We start from the raw sequence: 19,912 nt of genomic DNA, 5'->3' as shown, positions 1-19,912 counted from the left end.
TATAATATCATAAACATACTGGGATAGCTAATGGATGCTTAACATTAGAAATCTATTATGAATGAGAAATTGTACATGAAGCAAAGAGAAAGTTAACGGTAAATAGAGTAATAACCAATTCAGGTAATAATTAATTATTACTTTTATTATTTATTGTACTTGTATCCCACATTTTCCCACCTTTTTGCAGGCTCAATGTGGCTTACAAAGCACTGTTACATACCAGGGTAGAGAATACAATTGGTGTTACAAAGAAGTCAAAGAAGACAAGAGTATCTGGTCAGGCAGTTATAACAAGATACATTCTGAGTAAAGGTGGAGAGGTATTGTGTTCTAGATAGTTAAGGGTTTTATTGGTTTGAGATACAAAATTAATTGTTTGAGATATGGTTGTTCTGTGTGAGGGTTTGTTTGAACAGGAACAATTTGAAGATTTTGCGGAATCTAGTATATTCCTGTATATTTCTTATTTGGGTGGTAAGGAGTTCCACATTTGGTTCCTAGGTAAGTGAAGTCTGCAGAGCGGACCAGTTTTGTAGATAGGAGGGATATGCAGGGGAAAAGGTAAGAAAGTAGGGGGGGGGGGGGGGGGAGGGAGAGGAATAAGACAGGGATGTGTGATTATGTGTAGTAGTGTAGCCTGAGATGCAAGGAGAAGAAGGGGACGGGATGAGGAGAGAGGGGTTGTATCTCTTCATGGAAAATAAGCTACAAGCTGAGAAGGACTAGAGATGTTTTTCACCAGGGATTCTGAGGTGATATATTCTGTCATAGAATTATTTCTTGATACAAAAATTAAATGACCTCATAGCTGGTTGTGGAGCTTTGATGGCAGCCCCAGAGGTTGCGAAGTAAGACCACTGCCGGGCAGACTTCTACACTCTGGGTCCCGTGAATGGCAAAAAAAAACCAGATCAGGATCAAGGGTGGAATGGGCTTTGATGGCAACTCCAGTAGCTGGAAAGTAGGACCAGTGGTGGGCAGGCGTTTACGGTCTGTGCCCCAAAATTGACGAGGAGAGATAGAAATAAGTATGCGTATATGCTATCACATTCAAAGCATATGTCATGATTGAATGTGCTGTCTATGGGGGAGGGGTAGAATCATAAAGTTGATATTAGCAAAATAAATGATGCTAGGTAGTGGTGGGCAGGGGAAGACATTCTTAAGAGTTGAAAGGAACAGTATTATGGTATTATGTTCCAAAATTGCGTCATATAACTGCCTATATGGAGTTAGCAAGGTGCCAACTGCCCTACTTATGATGCCAGTACTTGATCATGGAGAAGTGAAACCCATGCAGAGTGCCAGATACAGCTCTGACCACCTTGTTGGGCAGACTGGATGGATCATATAACTCTTTATCTGCTGACATTTACTATGTTACTGTGATATTTCATTCCAGCACTATAACTATTATCCCACGAACTCCTGGTGCAATGTTCTAGTTCTGCTAGAAACCACAAACTCTTCTCCTGATGAACAACCTTTCCTATCTGTAACTTTGCACTGCACTGTAAGGGTATCAGGCAAGTTCCCACCCACCAATTCCCCCCCCCCCCCCCCCCCCCCCCCCCCCCACCGAGACAATTCCCACCTAGGCAAATTCCCCCCCCCCCCCCCCCCCCCTTGGGACAATTCCCACTTAAGGAGACAATTCCCACCAAGGACTCCCCCCCCCCCCCCGGACATTTCCCACCCTCCCTAGCCCTTTTTTTTTTTTTATCAACTGTAGCATTTGGTCCCATAAGTCCTGGTGGTGGTTTTTAAAAAATTTTTAACGGCATCTGAAACAAGGAGGTTAGAGCAGCATACGGATGTACACAGGGAATGTATAATAATGGAATAACTTTTCATAGGTAGAGTAGTAATTTGTTATAAATCATAATCAGCGTGTCATTTTGAGGGGCTGAATTAAGTTGCCCCCCTCTCCCCACATGAACTGCAGTTTGTATTTATCTATTTATTTATTTACTTACTTATTTATTTATGACATTTAGATCCCAGATTAAACATGAATTAGGTTGAAACCTAGTTTGGGGGGTGTGGAGGGCATTCCCCCCCCCCCCACATGAACTGCATGTCAGGAAGGGGAAAGTGATGTCTGAAAAATAATGTTATGGGGGGGGGGGGGTGTGAGGGGATACTGGCCCCCCAAATGATGTGGAAAAGAAAAGGGAGGGTGATTATTTGTCCTAGGGTGTTTTGTATTTTGGGGTTATGGGTGGGAATTGTCCTCCCTGGTATGATGGGAATTGGTTCACTGGGAATTGTCCAGATGGGAACTGGTGGGTGGGAACTGTCCAGTGGGAACTGACCCAGAACCACTGTAACAGAGCAGATAATGGCAGAAAAGACCAGTTATTCCTGTCCACACTGCTAAGGATATATTCCAGCTGCTAGTTACAGAGTTGGGGACTGCTTATGGGATATTTTCCTTATCTAGTCATTTTTCATCATCTCCCTCCCTCTGCCCCCCCCCCACTCTGCCCCCCTCCCCCACTGTCTGTCTGTCTGTCTCTCTCTCTCTCTCTCCATCTCCATAAAGCATTAACTGTACAGCTTTTTGGGGTCCTGGTTAGGACTATATATTACAATATTCCCTGCATGGATTCTGGTCAGTTTTATTAGTTGCTTGGATGCTCGAAAAGGGTTATGATGACTTCACCGCTGAAAGAGGATTGCTGGCAGCTGCTCACTGGCTCCCTGATCTTGTCTCAAGGGTAAAACACTTCCATTGGCACACAGTGAAATTTAGTAAACACCTCTGAGACTGTCAGACACAGCCTTTGACATACAATGGCAGGCAGGATCTTTGCTAGCAATATCCAAACCTAATCATAGCAAGGGAGGAATGTGGTAGAGAGATAGCAGCATGTCTTGGATGTTGTTGTCTCCACCCTTCATATCCTATTTCATTTACATGTGTACATAAGTACGTAAGTATTGCCATACTGGGAAAGACCAAAGGTCCATCAAGCCCAGCATCCTGTTTCCAACAGTGTCCAATCCAGGTCACAAATACCTGGCAAGATCCCAAAAAAGTACAAAACATTTTATACTGCTTATCCCAGAAATAGTGGATTTTCCCCAAGTCCATTTAATAATGGTCAATGGACTTTTCCTTTAGGAAGCCATCCAAACCTTTTTTAAACTCCACTAAGCTAACCACCTTTACCACATTCTCTGGCAACGAATTCCAGAGTTTAATTACACATTGAGTGAAGAAAGTTTTTCTCCAATTCATTTTAAATTTACTACATTGTAGCTTCATCGCATGCCCCCTAGTCCTAGTATTTTTGGAAAGCGTAAACAGACGCTTCACATCTACCTGTTCAACTCCACTCATTATTTTATAGACCTCTGTCATATCTCCCCTCAGCCACCTTTTCTCCAAGCTGAAGAGCCATAGCCTCTTTAGCCTTTCCTCATAGGGAAGTCGTCCCATCCCCTTTATTATTTTCGTCGCCCTTCTCTGCACCTTTTCTAATTCCACTATATCTTTTTTGAGATGTGGCGACCAGAATTGAACACAATATTTGAGGTGCAGTCGCACCATGGAGCGATACAAAGGCATTATAACATCCTCATTTTTGGTTTCCATTCCTTTCCTAATAATACCTAACATGTACCCTATCAGAGGTCATGCATCAGCATTATGATGTCATAAGCACTGACAAAGCTGCCTTGTCATTGGTTGCTATCAAAGCAAACCAAAATGAAGTTCTTGTTCTCATTGATTACTACTAATCATTTCTATAGTGCTACTTGGCATATGCAGCCCTGTACACATTATATGCAGGTACTTTCTCTGTTCCTAGAGGGCAATGGAGGGGCAAGTGACTCGGCTGAGATCACAAGGAGCTGTAGTGGCAATCAAACCCAGGTTGCAAGGATCAAAGCCTGCTGCACTAACCATTAGGCTACTCGTCCATGCCTGAATGGTGGATATTTTGTGAGTGGGGCTTGGATAGCAGCACGCAGACCTTATTGTCCAGTTGACTGTCCATTTATCCCAGTAGAAAAACAAATAATTTTTAAACTCTGACACTTGCTTTTAAAGCTATTAATTAGGTCAAATGAATATCTATCTAATCTCACTATCCCTTATTCCCCTGCACAGCTACTTCGTTCAATCAGTGACCACCGCCTCTGTCTTCCTGGTCCCTGTTGCTCAGCTGGAATCAACCCACCACTGGGCTTTTTTTTTTTTTTTGCTGTACCTTTCTTATGGAACTCTATGCCACTCCTGATCTGTGCAGAATTATCTTTCAAAAGTTTAAAACTGCCCTAAAAACCTGGCCTATTTCACCAGGCTTTTGAATTGCCCTGAGGTATTCATTGTTTTTCACCTGGTTCCTGCAATACTACTTTCTGTCTTTTCCCTCACTTTTCCATCCTTTCCCTTCATTATCTGACCTTTTACTCCATATTTTCCCGTGGTCTCCCCCTTCCCTATTCCTCTCTAAACTTACCTCTTTCTTGTGTGAGTCCTTCCAACCTGTCCTGTTCATATTGTAGTTCCCTTCTGTTGTTTCCTGCTTATTTTTAGAAATTGTATACCACTTTGATCTGCAAGTTAGCTAATGTCGGTATAGTAAACCTGAATAAACTATAACGATAAACTGCTTCTTGCAGGTGGGGTTAGGCTTGTCTGGCTGACAGTTGTGAGATCTGCTTAGCACAGTGGAATGAGGTACTGTCAAGGAAGGGTGATGATCAGAACTAAAGTGCTGTGGAATGGTCAGCTGAGTACACTGGATGGGTGAAATCATTCTTATTTCCCGACACATACCTTTACTGTGGTGCTATGCATGTAAGGCATTACTGCATTTAGGTGATTTCCATGGCTAACAAAAGGATAAAGGATGGACGTCTTTGGAGCTTTCACGTACTGGCTTGTATAAAAGTGTGAGCCATCTAGCATCTAGCTAGATGGCTCACACTTCTAGCCATCGCCATCTAGCTTCAGACCTTAGTACAAGAACAGTACTGGGCAGACTTCTACGGTCTGTGCCCTGAGAAAGGCAAGGACAAATCAAACTCGGGTATACATATAAAGTATCACATACCATGTAAAATGAGTTTATCTTGTTGGGCAGACTGGATTGACCGTACAGGTCTTTATCTGCCGTCATTTACTATGTTACTATGCTACTATCTGTGAAAAGAAAAAAAGAACGGAAGATTCACATAAGCTAAGTGTATTTTTTACAAGATAGAACATTTAAGATTTAAAATGATGGGTGAAAGTTTAAATATTAAAAAGTATGGGTCAATGAGGAATACACGCCCACCATAAGAAAAAAATGCCTGGCTCATATATATATAGCCTGAATGGTGGTGACATGTTTATCTGACAGATCCATTACTCAAATCCCTTTGAAATCTATGTAAGAATATTGTTCAGAAATACTTGGAGTTGGGTATAAAAGATTGTCTATGAAGAACCCCCTCCATTAAATATAATATTGATACTGGGATTAGTGGACTATCTGTGTATAACATAGCCTATAGAAAGTAGATGTACTAGTCTAGAAGGTTATGGGAAGCTTCTCTGTACATGCAGAGTAAGGGGGACATCTGGTGGTCAAAAGGGAAACTTTCAGATTCTTAAGCCCCATGAATATTGTAGCACTTGGTATTATCTTGCAATATAATTTTTGTTTCTTAAGACCAATGCCCTATCAGAGATGCCAACTTGCCAATTTTAAACTGGAGACTTTGACCAGTCCTGGTTTGAGATTACATTCCAAAACACTGGGTTCTGTAGTGTCTGATCCTGTGCATTGAAATCAATGGATGGAATGCTTAGAAATCCAGGACTGCCTGAAATCTCCAGCCTGGAACTGGGTAATTTGGCATCTCTGCGATATCCATCTTAATTTCACAGCATTTGTCTAGAAATGCAATTGTTTCACATTCCAATATAAGATCAAATATGAAACAAATATATTTTAATTATTTTAGGGGCCTGGCACTTTTCTTCAATTACTTTCAGTAGTAGCTGAGACTGAGCCTTCATTTGCTCTTACCTACAGGTTTTCCACCTGATTTCCCCTCTTAGCTCACTTAGCAAAGTCATCAAAGTATTGAGCCTGTGCTCAGGTTAGGGGCCACAGTTCAGGGCTGCTTCCAGGACTCTGAAATTACTAGCCAAGTCATCAAAGTGTTGTGCCTCAGCTCAAGTTAGGGGCCACACTCCAGAGCCACTTCCAGGATTCTGAAATCACTAGCCAAGTCATCAAAGCGTTGAGCCTCAGCTCAGGTTAGGGGGTTAGGGGTCCAGGGCTGCTTCCAGGACTCTGCAATCATGGGTTCTAAATCAAGGCACTAGCCCTGTAATTCTATAAATATGTGCACATAACTTTATTCTGAGCATGCAAGTTATAGACTATAGTCAGTTAACAAGCTAATTGGCATTAACAATCAATTATTGGCCCTAATTAGCAGTTACATGCATAACTGCCCTAAGTCGATATTCTATAAACTGTGTGCGGAACCCAAGGTATGTAAGTGGAAAGGCAGCATGAACCTGAGAGTGGCACAGGCAGGTCAGGAGCAGTGCTCAGCATTTGTGCGCAGATGTTACAGAACACTAGCTGTTAGGCACAAGCATTTACACTGCTTGTGCCTAAAGTTTATTTATTTGTTAGATGCATAACTGCAGACTTACGCTAGTATTCTAGAACACCGATTGTGCATGGAATCGCCGATATAGAATTTGTGCTTAGTGCAAATGTTAGGGGGTCTATAGAAAATTGCCCCCTTGCTGTTGTGTGATGGTGGACATCCCCCTTCCCCAGAGACTATCAATATTGTCTCTGCAGGATCCTTAGCTCTGGACAACCCAGTATGCAGCATGGCCACTGAGTCCCCTGGCCCACCCATTTTTCAGTATTCTATTTTCATGACCAAAGCTGAGCTCATTTTTGAAGTGCACTCTGAATAAAGTATTTGCTCATTGCTTTGCTTTTTTTAATCAGTTTTGATAATGCCAAAATCAGAACCTCTTTTATTGGTGCCACATAAGTGTTTTTAAAGCAACCTGTGCAGGCATGTCGCACATACATATGTGGACAGAAGAAAGAGAATCACAGTGCTGCTCTGCAGCACCCCCTGCTGTTTCATTACTGAGACCACACAGAGCTCTGCCAATGCACCTGTCCTTCCCTGCAGCTCTCCTTGCTCTGTCAGTACTGACTGCAAGTGAACCTCTGCCAATGCACTAAGTAGCCCTGTCCTATAGCTCCCCCTGCTGTTCCAGAACTGAAACCCACAGAAAGATCTACTAGGAATAGGTGGATAGTACATAAAATTCTTCCTAATTCATCCCCCTCTTGTCCTGCAGAATGCTATTCTAGTACTGAGACCACCACACAGAGCTCTGCCAATGCACCTTAGTCATGTTCTGTAGCACCTCTGAGATCACCACACACCCAGCTCTGTACTAAGACCCCCTATATACAACTTTCCCAATGCATGTCAATCCTGCCTGCAGTTCTCCTTTTTTGAGTACTAGTACCCACACATAGCTCTGTCAATGAACTTCAAGCCTACCCTATCATTCTTCTCACCTCTGTTTCTCTCCCCCCCTTGTAGACTCCCTGCAGAATATCAGTTCCAGCACTGGCAAATAAAGATGGAGAACTACACTTACGACAATATCACCACCAGCAGTCAGAATGACGTGGCCATCCAGCAGCCACCTGGCCAGTTCAAGATGGTGGAAATGATCTTCATTGCCACAGTGACAGGATCTTTGAGCCTTGTCACCGTGGTGGGTAATATTCTAGTTATGGTGTCCATCAAGGTGAATCGCCAGCTTCAGACTGTCAACAACTACTTTCTCTTCAGCTTAGCCTGTGCTGACCTCATCATTGGCGTCTTCTCTATGAACCTGTACACGGTGTATATCATCAAGGGTTACTGGCCACTTGGTGCTGTGGTGTGTGACCTTTGGTTGTCTCTAGACTATGTAGTAAGCAATGCTTCAGTGATGAACTTACTCATCATCAGCTTTGACCGGTACTTCTGTGTCACCAAACCTTTAACCTATCCAGCAAGGCGAACCACAAAAATGGCGGGACTGATGATTGCAGCTGCATGGATACTTTCCTTTGTGCTCTGGGCACCTGCCATCTTGTTCTGGCAGTTCATTGTTGGAAAGCGGACAGTGAAGGAGGGAGAGTGCTATATTCAGTTTCTTTCCAACCCAGCTGTGACCTTTGGCACTGCAATTGCTGCGTTCTATCTTCCAGTGGTCATCATGACAATACTGTATATTCATATTTCCTTGGCTAGCAGAAGCAGAGTCAAAAAGCACAGGCCTGAGGCCAAGTCAGAGAAGAAGCCTAAGCCCCTCTCATTCTTGAAAAGCCCCTTAATCAAGCAGAATAACAACAACTCACCCAAAAAGACAGTGGAGGTGAAAGAAGAAGTGCGAATTGCGCAGGTGGATGATAAATCCTTTACAGGGCCTGACCTTGAGGGCCAGGCAGAAGAAAAGGAGACATCAAATGAATCCAGCACAGTCAGTATCTCTCAGAACAACAAGGAAAAACAGCTGCTGGAAGACCATTCTGGTGGAGCAGGGCACAGTCCAACCCATCCACGCCTGAATCCTTCCTCTAAATGGTCTAAAATCAAGATTGTCACGAAGCAGACTGGCACAGAGTGCATCACAGCCATTGAAATCATACCTCCAGAAGTTGTGTCCTCAACCCAGACTGCTCTCCCCAACACTCGCCCAACCAATGTGGCTCGAAAGTTTGCCAACATTGCCAGAAACCAGGTGCGCAAGAAGCGGCAGATGGCAGCCAGGGAGAAGAAAGTCACACGCACTATTTTTGCAATCTTGCTGGCCTTCATCATCACCTGGACACCCTACAATGTGATGGTTCTCATCAGCACCTTCTGCAATCCATGTGTACCAGAGACAGTGTGGGTTATTGGCTATTGGCTTTGCTATGTCAACAGTACAATAAACCCAGCATGCTATGCTCTCTGCAATGCCACCTTCAAGAAGACCTTCAAGCATCTGCTTATGTGCCAGTACAGGAATATTGGCACTGCCAGATAAGTGGTGGAGGACTAACTGGGAACAGCAGGAACTTGCCACTGTCAACTCTTTGGGTTGGAGGGTTTACCCTCCTCATTTTAATTTCTCTCCTAAGAAGAAAGGAACCCCCGTTCCCTGGACACTAATAGACGCTGATGGGGACAGTCATCAAATTTCACTCTTTCACTGCTAGTGCCAGGAACATTTGAGGTGTAGAAGCATGGAACTTTGTACATTTCTATTACAAACTGGAAAAAACCAACTACAATAACAAGAGCACCCTGGAACCCATCAAACTATTTTTTCCACAGAGATTCCATGATCTGTAGTTACACAGCAACTGAGACCTGGCTCCTAGCTCCAGCTGGGTTTCGTAGTGGTGGTGATTTGCTCTCTGCTGATAAAGAAGAATGTTAAGAATCTGCCCTTGATATCTCACCCTCTGGAAGGCTCCGAGGCTGCCGGCTGAAGAGGAATCAACAGCTTAGGTAAAGCTACATCTGATATTTGCCACAAGATGCCCTTAAAAAAGGAAAACCTCAATGTGTGCTCTCCTTTCCTGATATTCAGGATAGCAGCAGATCTTGGGAATATTTATCATAACATAGCCCCATCTTCTTGTGATTTTGACTCTAGTAGCCAAGGATTGAGAAGCCATGTTATCTGTGCACAGGCTCAGTACAACAAAGCCTGCTAGTCACTTCTTGACCTGGAAAGCATAGCTTAACTTTGGACTGGGTAACTTAAGCTTGTGCTGACTCACCTGGCCCATGCCAGTGCTACCCATGGTCAGAACAATAAATCAGAAGGTAACGACCCACATAGGGCACAAGAAACAGAAACCAGCCCCCACTTATTTCTGATCCAGGCTCCCTGTCAGAAGCACCAAAGTGTGTAACAGATTCCCTTGGGCACGGAAGTGGGCAGCTGTTGGTTTCTGGGACATTGTCAAGTTGTGAATAGCCCATCCCCCCGCATGCAAGGTTAAGTGTTCCTACATATATAGTTGAATGCTTGAGTTTCCCTGAGTGCGCTAAGGGTAAGTAAAAATGAACCTGCACACAGACACATTCTAGATGCCCCCACAATGGACTGACTTCAGTAGCTACCAAGCAGCAGAAGCATCTCTCCCTGCCATGCACATATACTGTACCAGGAGGAAACCCCAGGGATACTTAAACAAATATATAGATGTGTATGTGTGGGTGGTTGGGTGGGAGGGTATGAGTATATGCTGCATATGGTTCACGCAGGAAATATTGTGCAATTTATAAAAAGGCTGCTTTGCCCTATTTATCAAACTTGCCTTAATCATAATTTGCATAGCATTTCCCACAATGCATTGCGTTTTTAAAAAATTAGTATTACAACTATTACTCATTTAAATAAAGAACTATGTAAAAAGGCATCTTTACATATTCACTGTGTGGTGTTCTTCCAGCAAACCAGTTCAAGCACAAGTACTATTTCTCCAGAACACCTGTCCCCTCTCCTCCCCTTGTACACATGCCCTCTTCTCTGAACTCACCTTCTTCTGGCTGGCCTTCACTTTCCCTCCTCTCTCTTATTTTCCATCCCCTCATCTCAAATCCCTTCCTTGCACTGTCTCCTACTCCTTCCTATCTCCTCTATCCACTCTAATGCACCCCTGTTCTCTCTTCTCTCAAGTTCTGTTCTTCTTCCATCTCTCCACACCCCCATCACAAGATATGCTATTTCTCTCTTCCTTACCTCTCAATTAGTGCCATCCTCGCTCTCTTTGTAGTGTCACCTAAAAGCCCACACCAATTTACAACAGCAAATGAGGACTAGAAATGCAGAATTACATAGGCTGCAGTTTGCAGGTTTCTTCATGGGTCTCTGACGTCAGTATTTCTTCAATTTTCTTTTTTTCTGCCATTAATGCACTTGGTTTTTGATGCAATATTCCTTCTCTGGCAGTAACACACAGAAGGTCAAGGTTCAGACTCTAGGCCCTCAGTCCTTCCTGAAAGTAAACGAACACTCAGGAAGCTTCAGACTCCACTGGAAGGGTCAAGCACTAGGACAAATGCTCCAGCAGCCTGACCTTGAGGAACCTATGCTAGACTTTGCCTCTAACAGACTTCCTTGGTCAAGCAGATGCTGGGACCAGCAATCTGTAAGAGTATATGCAACATACAGACTGTAGACAACAGATCCCTGCAATTTGCCGACAGCACTAGAGAAGGACTTTGCCTTAGTGTGGTACATCTATGCTATGAGGTGGAACAAAAAGATCCTTTAAAATATTTTTATTGGAAATTTTAAACATGACAAATAAAAAAAAAAAGAGCCGACACTGTGTTTCCACAGACAGAAAGCTCGGTCATTGATTGATAGACAAGCAGGGAACATGCCAGAGAGCGAAGGAGCCAGGAGGCAAAGAGAAAAGAGGGTTATAAGCTGAGAGGTTCCTTGTCTTGGCTCTAATTTCCTTTTGTCTCTGCAATTTTTACAAGGATACAGAGGATTTCATGTGTGATGCCCCCATGTGTGCTTTTCTATGTGATGTTCCTGGCTCAGAAGAAGAATGGATCCTCTTTCTGCACCTGGGTGTTTGGCTTAAAGTTTGCTAACTCATCCCTCACCTCCTGTTAGGCAGGACCTCTGTGGAGGTGAAGGTCCATTTTGCACGTAAAAGGAGGGTAATGTTGTACGAACAGATAAATGACACAGCTCCCCCTGCCACCGTACCACTAGCTAAGTTGTGCTTTGTTGGGCTGGACACAGTTAGTGGTATTCTCTCTCTTTCACTGTCCTAGACCCAGCTTTCAGGTGTGCACATGCAGCAGAATCACAAAGAGGCCGGTATGGCTCTCACAAATTCAACAGGAACAGCAAAAGCAACAGCATAGGACCTTAGTTCCAAAGGTTTCCCACTGTACATTTAAACAAAAAGAAAACAACAACAACCAAAAAAAAAATTCACTAAATTGGCCATAAAAAAGAGCAAGGAGGAAGTATTTTAAGGCAAACGTCGGTCATTTCTTCTGCTCCGGTTTCCTCTGAATTTTCTACAGGATTAGCAATTAAAGAGTGCATCAGGAAAGGGCCTGAGCCCGGGGGTTGGGGGTCGGGATCAGGGTTGGGGGTGGGGGAGGGGGTTGGGCTGTAGCTCCAAGGAGAGGTCCCAGGCATGGTCCGGAAGCAGGTCTCCCTTCAGCTCCCTTCTTCTACTCCTTCCCCTTCCCTTTCTTTGCTGCTTGAAACAAAAACACAGAGCGCACATTAAAAAAGATTTCAGTGTCTGAGATTAACATCACAAAGCTAATTGGCTCAGCATACCAATCGTGCCCATGGCTACTGCACCTGCACCCAAAGCTATCTTCTGCGTGCCTGAGACCACCATGCCCACATCTGAAATTAGTATCACCATACAAAGATAATCCACCTATTGAAGTCACACCTAAGACCAGTATGCCCATCACAGCAAATATACATGTCTACCATCTCTTTGCCCAAGGCCACCATACCCATTGTGCAAACATCAGAGATCACCATACTCACTGCATTCACTTCTAGGGCTACTATACTCACATTGGACACAACCACACCCATGGTACCTATCCCTAAGACCAATGTACCTACTAGGTGGGAATTCTAAAAAGTGCGCCAAAAGTTAGGTGCCAAATGCAAATTCTATTGCAGGATCTGGGCATCCAAATTCCATTGTGGAATACTAGTGTAAATCAGCTTTTATACGCCAACATGTCGACGCAGCCACTAATACCATATCTAATGCGCACGATAAATGCTGTACTTTGACTCGTAAATTAATCTTTTATATAATGTGCATGTAATTGTGGGAGGTGGCCATGCCCCACTCATGTGAATAAATGCTCTACGTTTGTGTGCTGTGCAAGTTGCGTGCTAAGATAATATAATATTCCTTAGCACCCAACTGGCACTTATGCATGAATCTGTAACATTCAAACACATGCTAGTATTCTATAATCTGAGTGTGCAAATGGAGCGTACAGTTAGGCACTCACATTACAGAGTGAGGGGCAAGTGTATGACTACCACTACCAATGTCTTGGACTATATTTTCCATACCCATTGTGTCAACACCTAAGTCCACTGTACCAATCATACCCATGCCTGATGCACAACCTGGGACGTTACCCAAAAGTACCACATCCACTAGGCCCAGGCATGGGTCTACTATACCCATATGTCAGAGTTTACAGCATCTACTCCATCCATGTCTGAGGCTATCACACCCATAACACCCCCATATGTCCACATCCAAGACTCACTTGGCTCATGCGTGAGTCTATCATGTCCATTTCTGAGTCATCCATATCATTGTACAAATGTCCATACTTATTATTTGCACACCCAGGTTCACTAGGTTCACATCCAGCTCAAAATGTGCCTATATGCCGATGCCCAAGTCTGTCAACCACCAGGCCAAGTTGCTCTAAACTGATTGTACAGATATAAAGCTGAAAAAATAAATATTTTTCATTCATATGACCTAGTTTGCAACTGCTCATGTATGACATGAAGACTGAGCATTATTACATAGAGTCAAGCCCAGGTACCATTCTCAGGTGTGATGATTGACACTGCTATACAATGCTAAAAAGGGTTGAGGTTGGCAGGTGCTGTGACTCACTCACCTTTGGGTTTTGACTTGGTCTTGGGAGAGCAAGGTTTGGTCACTTGAATGGTCTCCTGGCATTCTGCATTGTACAGAGATTTCTTCAAGGTTCCAGAGCGGGCCTTCATCCCCGTGGCTGCATCACAACCACCCCAACTCTCAAACTTGTACTTGCAATCAGCTGAAAGGCATGAACAACGCTGATGAGAATGGTCATACCCCACCTACCCTGATGAAAGGGTTAGGTTCATTCTGCTCATATTATATGCAAAATAAACCCTTTTGGAGACGTTATCTAAAGAGAAGAGGCAAGACAGGAGAAAGGCAGACAGAAAGAGAGGCAGATAGGAGAGAAGAGTGACACATACAATAGAGGTTAATAGTTTGTAGCAAACTCTTTTTCTCCTATGACAAAGAACTGTCCCTGCTTATCCTGTGCTCCTCTTATTATATACATAAAAACAGACTTTCCAGAAAGTTCTAAAGCAGAACTGGGTATTATCTTAAAGAAAGTTTAGCTTCTGCTCAAGGTGTTTGTGAGCCATGGGGTGAAACTAAAAGTCTCAAAACTACAGGAGCACTACACAGATTTAGTACACTCATGGAAGTGGCTTACTCTTAAAAAATAGATTTTTTAAATCTTTTTGCAGAGGATGGGGTTGGGGGAGCTGGGGGGGGGGGAGTGATTGGGAGAATCTTAAACTAGTCTTTAAAAGATTGGAGAGTGAAACCCCTGATTCACTGCCTGGTAGGAGTACAGTTATCATACATTCAAGTCTTGTGAATTCATCTGCCAGTGACAGTGCTTGTCCTTTGGATGGCAGCTTAAATTAGGCCGCTGGAACTGGCTAGGAGGCTGGAGCCCACAGTGGGTCTATGAACTAGAAGGAAGTAGTAGAACTAGAGGTCATGAGTTGAGGTTGCAGGGTGGGAGACTGAGGAGCAATGTCAGGAAATACTTTTTCATGGAAAGGGTGGTAGATGCCTGGAATGCCCTCCAGCAAGAGGTTGTGGAGACAAAAACGGTGACACAATTCAAAAATGTGTGGGATAAACACAGAGGATCACTACATAGAAAAAGGATGGAATCCAATTAAAGCGAAATTTAAATGGCCTCACAACTGGAGTGAGCTTTGATGGCAGCTTCAGAGATTGGGAAGTAAGACCAATGCCATACAAACTTCTACAGCCTAAGGGTCCCATAATTAGCAAGAACAGATCAGGATCAAGGCTGGGGTGGGCTTCAATGGTAACTCCAGCAGTTGAGTAGTAGGACTGGTACTGGGCAAACAGCTAGATACAAATCTGGCTACCTTGTTGGGCAGACTGAATGGACCATGCAGGTCTTTATTGGCCAACATTTACTATGTCACTATGTTATGTTACTATGAAGAAAAAATCACTACATAGGCACAGCTTGGCTCCTACCTCCAAACTCTTTCTTCCAGTTGCAGGGGATCTTGCACTTGAGTCTGACAGTCTCTTCCTTGCAGGTGCCCTCGCGGAAACCCACCCCACAGTCTTTGCTGTTAGGGGTGCAGGGCCCCCACTGCCACTCTGCGCAATCTGAGGCCCCTTTCTTCCCTTTCTCTGTATCAGAAAGAAACAACGGCTGTGATACATTATAGATAAGCTCTTGTTCCAAAGTTTCTGCTGTATCCTGTTATGCCAAAAACCAACCCTGTTCTGTCCTCCTCCGCAAATAAAGAAACCCAATATCACCTTTTTTATTCCTGGCAGCACTGGAAATGGCAATAAGAGCCAGGAGCAGGATAAAGATGATCCCACGCAACTGCATTCTGAAAGAGAAAGGAGGAGTGACTGTATAGCACAACTTAACCATGGAAGCACAACCCAACCCCATCCAGCCACCTCTACCTCTACCTACCCTACCCCAGCATAACCCACTCAACCCAACCACTTCAAATTAACACAGCATGATCTAGATCTGAGGCACAAAAGAGCCACTTAAGTTCTTCACAACCCTCAGTGTTATTATATGCCTTACACCATAGGAGCCACCTTTCCAAAATGATTGGAGGTGCTAAACCCAATGGAAGCTGCCCTTCCCTGGATAAAAGTCAAGAGTTTTCTCAATATTGGGGGGGAAGGGGCTCAAGCACCCACAACACCGTCAGAGCTTGCCCCTTTGCCTTACACCATGCATTCCCAAGCTGCTGAAAACCAAAACAGACCTTGAGCCTCCTACTTTAGAAATAATTTTTGTTCTTGAAATGTCTTACCAAGAGACAAAACAACACTGCAACATTACTACTACTACTACTACTATAAATCACTTTTATAGCGCTACCAGTCATACGCAGCGCTTTACAATTGAACATGAAGAAGATAGTCCCTGCTCAAAAGAGCTTACAATCTAAATAAGGACAAACAGACAGGACCAAAAAGGATAAGGGAAGGACAGATAGAAGGACACATAAGGATAAGATAAAAGTTACAAGTCAGGAGTCGAAAGCAGCATCAAACAGGTAGGCCTTTAGCCCGGATTTGAAGGCAGCCAGGGAAGAAGCTAGACATAATGGCTCAGGAAGCCTATTCCAAGCATAAGGTGCGGCGAGATAGGAGTGGAGTCTGGAGTTAGAGATGGAGGAGAAGGGTGCAATTAGGAGAGATTTGCCTATTGAATGGAGTTCCAGGGAAGGAATGTAGGGAGAGATGAGGGTGGAGAGGTAGTGAGGGGCTGCAGGAGGATCCAGTTGAGACTACCATTACTAGCCACTGAGGAACTCATTAAGTTTTCCATTGATGCCCAAATGGAAGCTATTTACAATGGGGGGGGGGGGGGGGGGGAGTGAATGGGACTTGATATACTACCTTTCTGTGGTTTTTGCACAGAAAGCGGTTTATATAGTATATACAGGCACTTATTTGTATCTTGGGCAATGGAGGGTTAAGTGACTTGCCCAGAGTCACAAGGAGCTGCAGAGGAAACCAAACCCAGTTCCCCAGATCAAAGTCCACTGCACTAACCACTAGGCTGCTCCAAGCAATACATGTTGAACCCAGCCAAAGAAATTCAGCTCCCAAGCTGCTCCCCTCCTCCTTGTGCTGCTTCTTAAATGCAGGAGTCGCCGACGTGCCTCCAGTCGCTGATGCCAGGACTTCTCACACATGCTCTGTTCACACAAGAACTGAGCATGCTCAGGGAGTCCTGGAGTCAATGGCTGGAGGCACGTTGCTGACTTCTGCATTAAAGAAACACACAAAAGGAAGGGAGCAGCTCGGAAACTGTATTTCTTTGGCTGGTGGGGCCTCGGCATCCCAACAAGTAAAAGTATGTTTAGCGTATATGCATGGGAGGAAGAGGGGAGAAGGAGGGAGGATTGTGTTGCCCCCCCCCCCCCCACAGTCCACCCCCAATATTGGAGGGCTGGCTATGCCCTGTTCTGAGGGGACAAAATCAGTGACAGAATTCAAAAAGGCATGGAATAAATGCAGAGGAGTCTTATATGACAAGAAGATTTGAATAAAAATATAGAGTATTTCCACTCTAAGTAAAACTTAAATGACTTTCACACTTTAAAAAAGGCATAGAGAGGGGGTAACCTGCACAGAGCAGCAGTTATAACCCTAAAAAGAAAAGGAGGGAGGGTAGCCTGCATGGAGCAGTAGGTACAACTCTAACAGCCTCACTGGGCAGACTGGATGGGCCGAGCTAGTGTTTACCTCCCATTTACTATTTCCGTTCATTATTTTACATAAACTCCAAGGAGAAGTCTTTACAGAAATATAAAAAATAGAAATAAAAAAATCCCCATGTCACCTGACACTTTCACATACCCTTTTAATTTTATTCTTGAATACCCCAAAATGATGCCGAACTGGCAGGGTTTTTTTTCCCATGCTCTGCCTTTTGCATAGAACACTGCACAGTAATGTCTGTAGTGAATAGTTTGTAAATTTTGCATTCTCAGACACTGAAATTAGAATTTAGCAGGGAATTATGTAGACCTCCGGGGGAGACACTTCTTTTCTTCACACACATCTGATTTTCCCATGACCTTGATTATATAACATTTTTATGTGCCTTAAAGTTGTCTAAGTTGATGGGGACATTTAATTTTTGTTATAATACTCTGTTTACCCACAATTGATATAACATTTGACTTTATAATAGAGGACATAAAATATATTCAATTCAACAGTCCAAAGAGAGCAGGAATCTAGTATCATTTGAATCTGATTGACCACCTAAAATTTAAATGTGTCTGAGTTACCCAGTTCAAAGGGTAGCCCAATGTGTTTCCTGCGTTGCAAATCACTTCTTGTTAACTGGTTTAGAGGGGAAGTTAAGTTAGGTTATTTTACCACTAACTCATGCTATTTTAGCATGAATCCCATTTTATGTAATGAGACCTAGTTACTAATAACCTGGGTTAACAGCAAAATAACATGTCTTAATGTTATCCACATTGATAACTACCCCCCCCCCCCTTAACGAATTAAAAAGGAAGTGTCTCTAGAAATCAAAATCACTACTATATGTAATAAAAGTGAGACAAATATAGGGTAATCAAGCCATTGTGACATCACTGATGAGGTCAGCTCCTAGGCATTGGTGGAATGAGGCATTATGACATCACAATATCAACTCTGGTTACCAGAGACTGAAACTCTTCACACTAAGGGGGACGTTATCAACATGACCTGCTGTTAAGACATGTTATTTTACCATTAACTCATGTTGTTTTAGCATAGGTCCCCTGTTATGCAATGAGACCTAGTTACTAATAACTGGGGCTAACAGTAAAATAACACATCTGAACCTTAGCCCACATTAATAACTTACCCCTTAGAGTAATGAAGATCCAGGACATCTCTGCTTATTCCACATCCCATTCTCAATATGTGCAAATGCCTGTGTCTGTAGTTTCTTGATCTTAGTAGGAGAAATACTGCAAATCCATCCTCCAGCCAGAGGCTGCTGAGAAAGTGTTTATGTATACTATGCAGAATTCTAGTGAGAAGGCTGATAACCTGCTGGTCCTTGAATTATGTTGTAGAAAATACCAGAGGGAAAGAGAGTTTTTTATCCCATACGGTTTTCTCATGTAGCATGAGTTTTTGCGTTAGGGTTTTTTTCTCTTTTTCTCCCTTAAACAGAACCTATGATATTAACCTACTCCTGTGCATACAAGGGATTGGTAATACTGTGGTATTGTTCCCTATTAGGAGGTTTGAGGTTCTATTTGTTAAGATTTAAAGTGTGTATGGGGTGAAAGAATTTATCTTCCACCAATTTAAAGGGACACCTCCAAACTATCTTTGTATATATATAAATCAAACTCTCTTTTTTGGTTGGTAGAAAATACCATGACATCAGCAGCTTGTGATCTACCAGGGGCGTAGCTACGGGTGGGCCTGGGCCCACCCAGTCTCAGTCTGACCACCAATCAGGTGCCTTGTCTTTTTATGTGTTGGAAACCCTGCACAGCCGCAGTACTGCTTGACTCACATTCATCCATGTGCAGGAAGAGATTCTTATGAGCACATTGCAGCTACAATTTATCTACGCTCCAGCCTCCAGCAAGCAAGCAAGCAGCAGCAGCCGCCCTCCTGCCTACCTTGTGTGCTGCTGTTCGGGCCTGGAGTAGGGCTTCAGGGCATAGGAGCCAACTTTTCAAAATTATGGGGGTGCTAAGCCCAATGGAAATGACCCCTCCCTGGACACATACAAGGAATTTTCTCAATATTGGGGGTGCTCAAGCACCCACAGAGTCGGCTCCAATGCTTCAGAGGACGCTACAAGTTTACCTCTGCCGAGTCTGCTCTGCCTCAACTTCCACGTGGCCTGCTGCTGCTCTATTGCAGGCAGCATTTCTAGCCTCTGCTCCTGTCACCTGCCCCCGCAGCCTATGCGCACCAGATGGCATGGCTCGGCTTTGCGGCAAAATCGTCACGGGGAGTTGGAACTTGGGAGCTCCGGCACTGGGTTTTTGTTTTTAAATTAAGCTGGCTGGCTGCTGGCCCCCATCCCGTATCTGCTGCAGAAATCTGGGCACTCATCAGCAGCATTCCTCCCCCCCACCGAGTCAAGCCTATTCCCTGACCCTACTACTACTACTACTTAACATTTATAAAGCGCTACCAGGGTTACGCAGCGCTGTACAATTTAACACAGAGGACAGTCCCTGCTCGAAGGAGCTTACAATCTAAAGGACAAAAAAGTGCAGTCAATCAAATTGGGGCAGTCTAGATTTCCT

The 19,912-nt window shown here is 43.8% G+C and overlaps 2 protein-coding genes across 7 annotated transcripts in view; one reads left to right on the top strand and one right to left on the bottom strand.

Moving 5' to 3' along the window:
• CHRM4 (cholinergic receptor muscarinic 4) overlaps positions 1-10,425 on the top strand; it is an 87,694-nt gene extending 77,269 nt beyond the window's left edge. For 4 of the 5 annotated variants that reach the window (XM_030200855.1, XM_030200853.1, XM_030200854.1 and 1 more), the window contains one exon: positions 7,603-10,425. In XM_030200855.1, coding sequence (XP_030056715.1) covers positions 7,643-9,082 — 1,440 coding nt within the window. In that variant the 5' untranslated portion in view covers positions 7,603-7,642 and the 3' untranslated portion in view covers positions 9,083-10,425. Of the gene's footprint in view, positions 1-4,851; positions 4,912-7,602 lie in introns of those variants that run through there. The other variant, XM_030200856.1, reaches the window with a different exon arrangement.
• An 894-nt stretch (positions 10,426-11,319) lies between these two features.
• MDK (midkine) overlaps positions 11,320-19,912 on the bottom strand; it is a 29,629-nt gene continuing 21,036 nt past the window's right edge. Inside the window, exons 2-5 of one of the 2 annotated variants that reach the window (XM_030200858.1) lie at positions 15,411-15,487; positions 15,117-15,278; positions 13,708-13,869; positions 11,320-12,284 (exon numbers count right to left, since the gene is read on the bottom strand). In XM_030200858.1, the coding sequence (XP_030056718.1) occupies positions 12,256-12,284; positions 13,708-13,869; positions 15,117-15,278; positions 15,411-15,486 (429 nt within the window). In that variant the 5' untranslated portion in view covers position 15,487 and the 3' untranslated portion in view covers positions 11,320-12,255. The remainder of the gene's footprint in view (positions 12,285-13,707; positions 13,870-15,116; positions 15,279-15,410; positions 15,488-19,912) is intronic. The other variant, XM_030200860.1, reaches the window with a different exon arrangement.

The sequence above is a fragment of the Microcaecilia unicolor genome, chromosome 4 (genome assembly GCF_901765095.1).
Source record: "Microcaecilia unicolor chromosome 4, aMicUni1.1, whole genome shotgun sequence".
NCBI lineage: Eukaryota > Metazoa > Chordata > Amphibia > Gymnophiona > Siphonopidae > Microcaecilia > Microcaecilia unicolor.
This window is presented reverse-complemented; position numbering and strand designations above follow the sequence as displayed.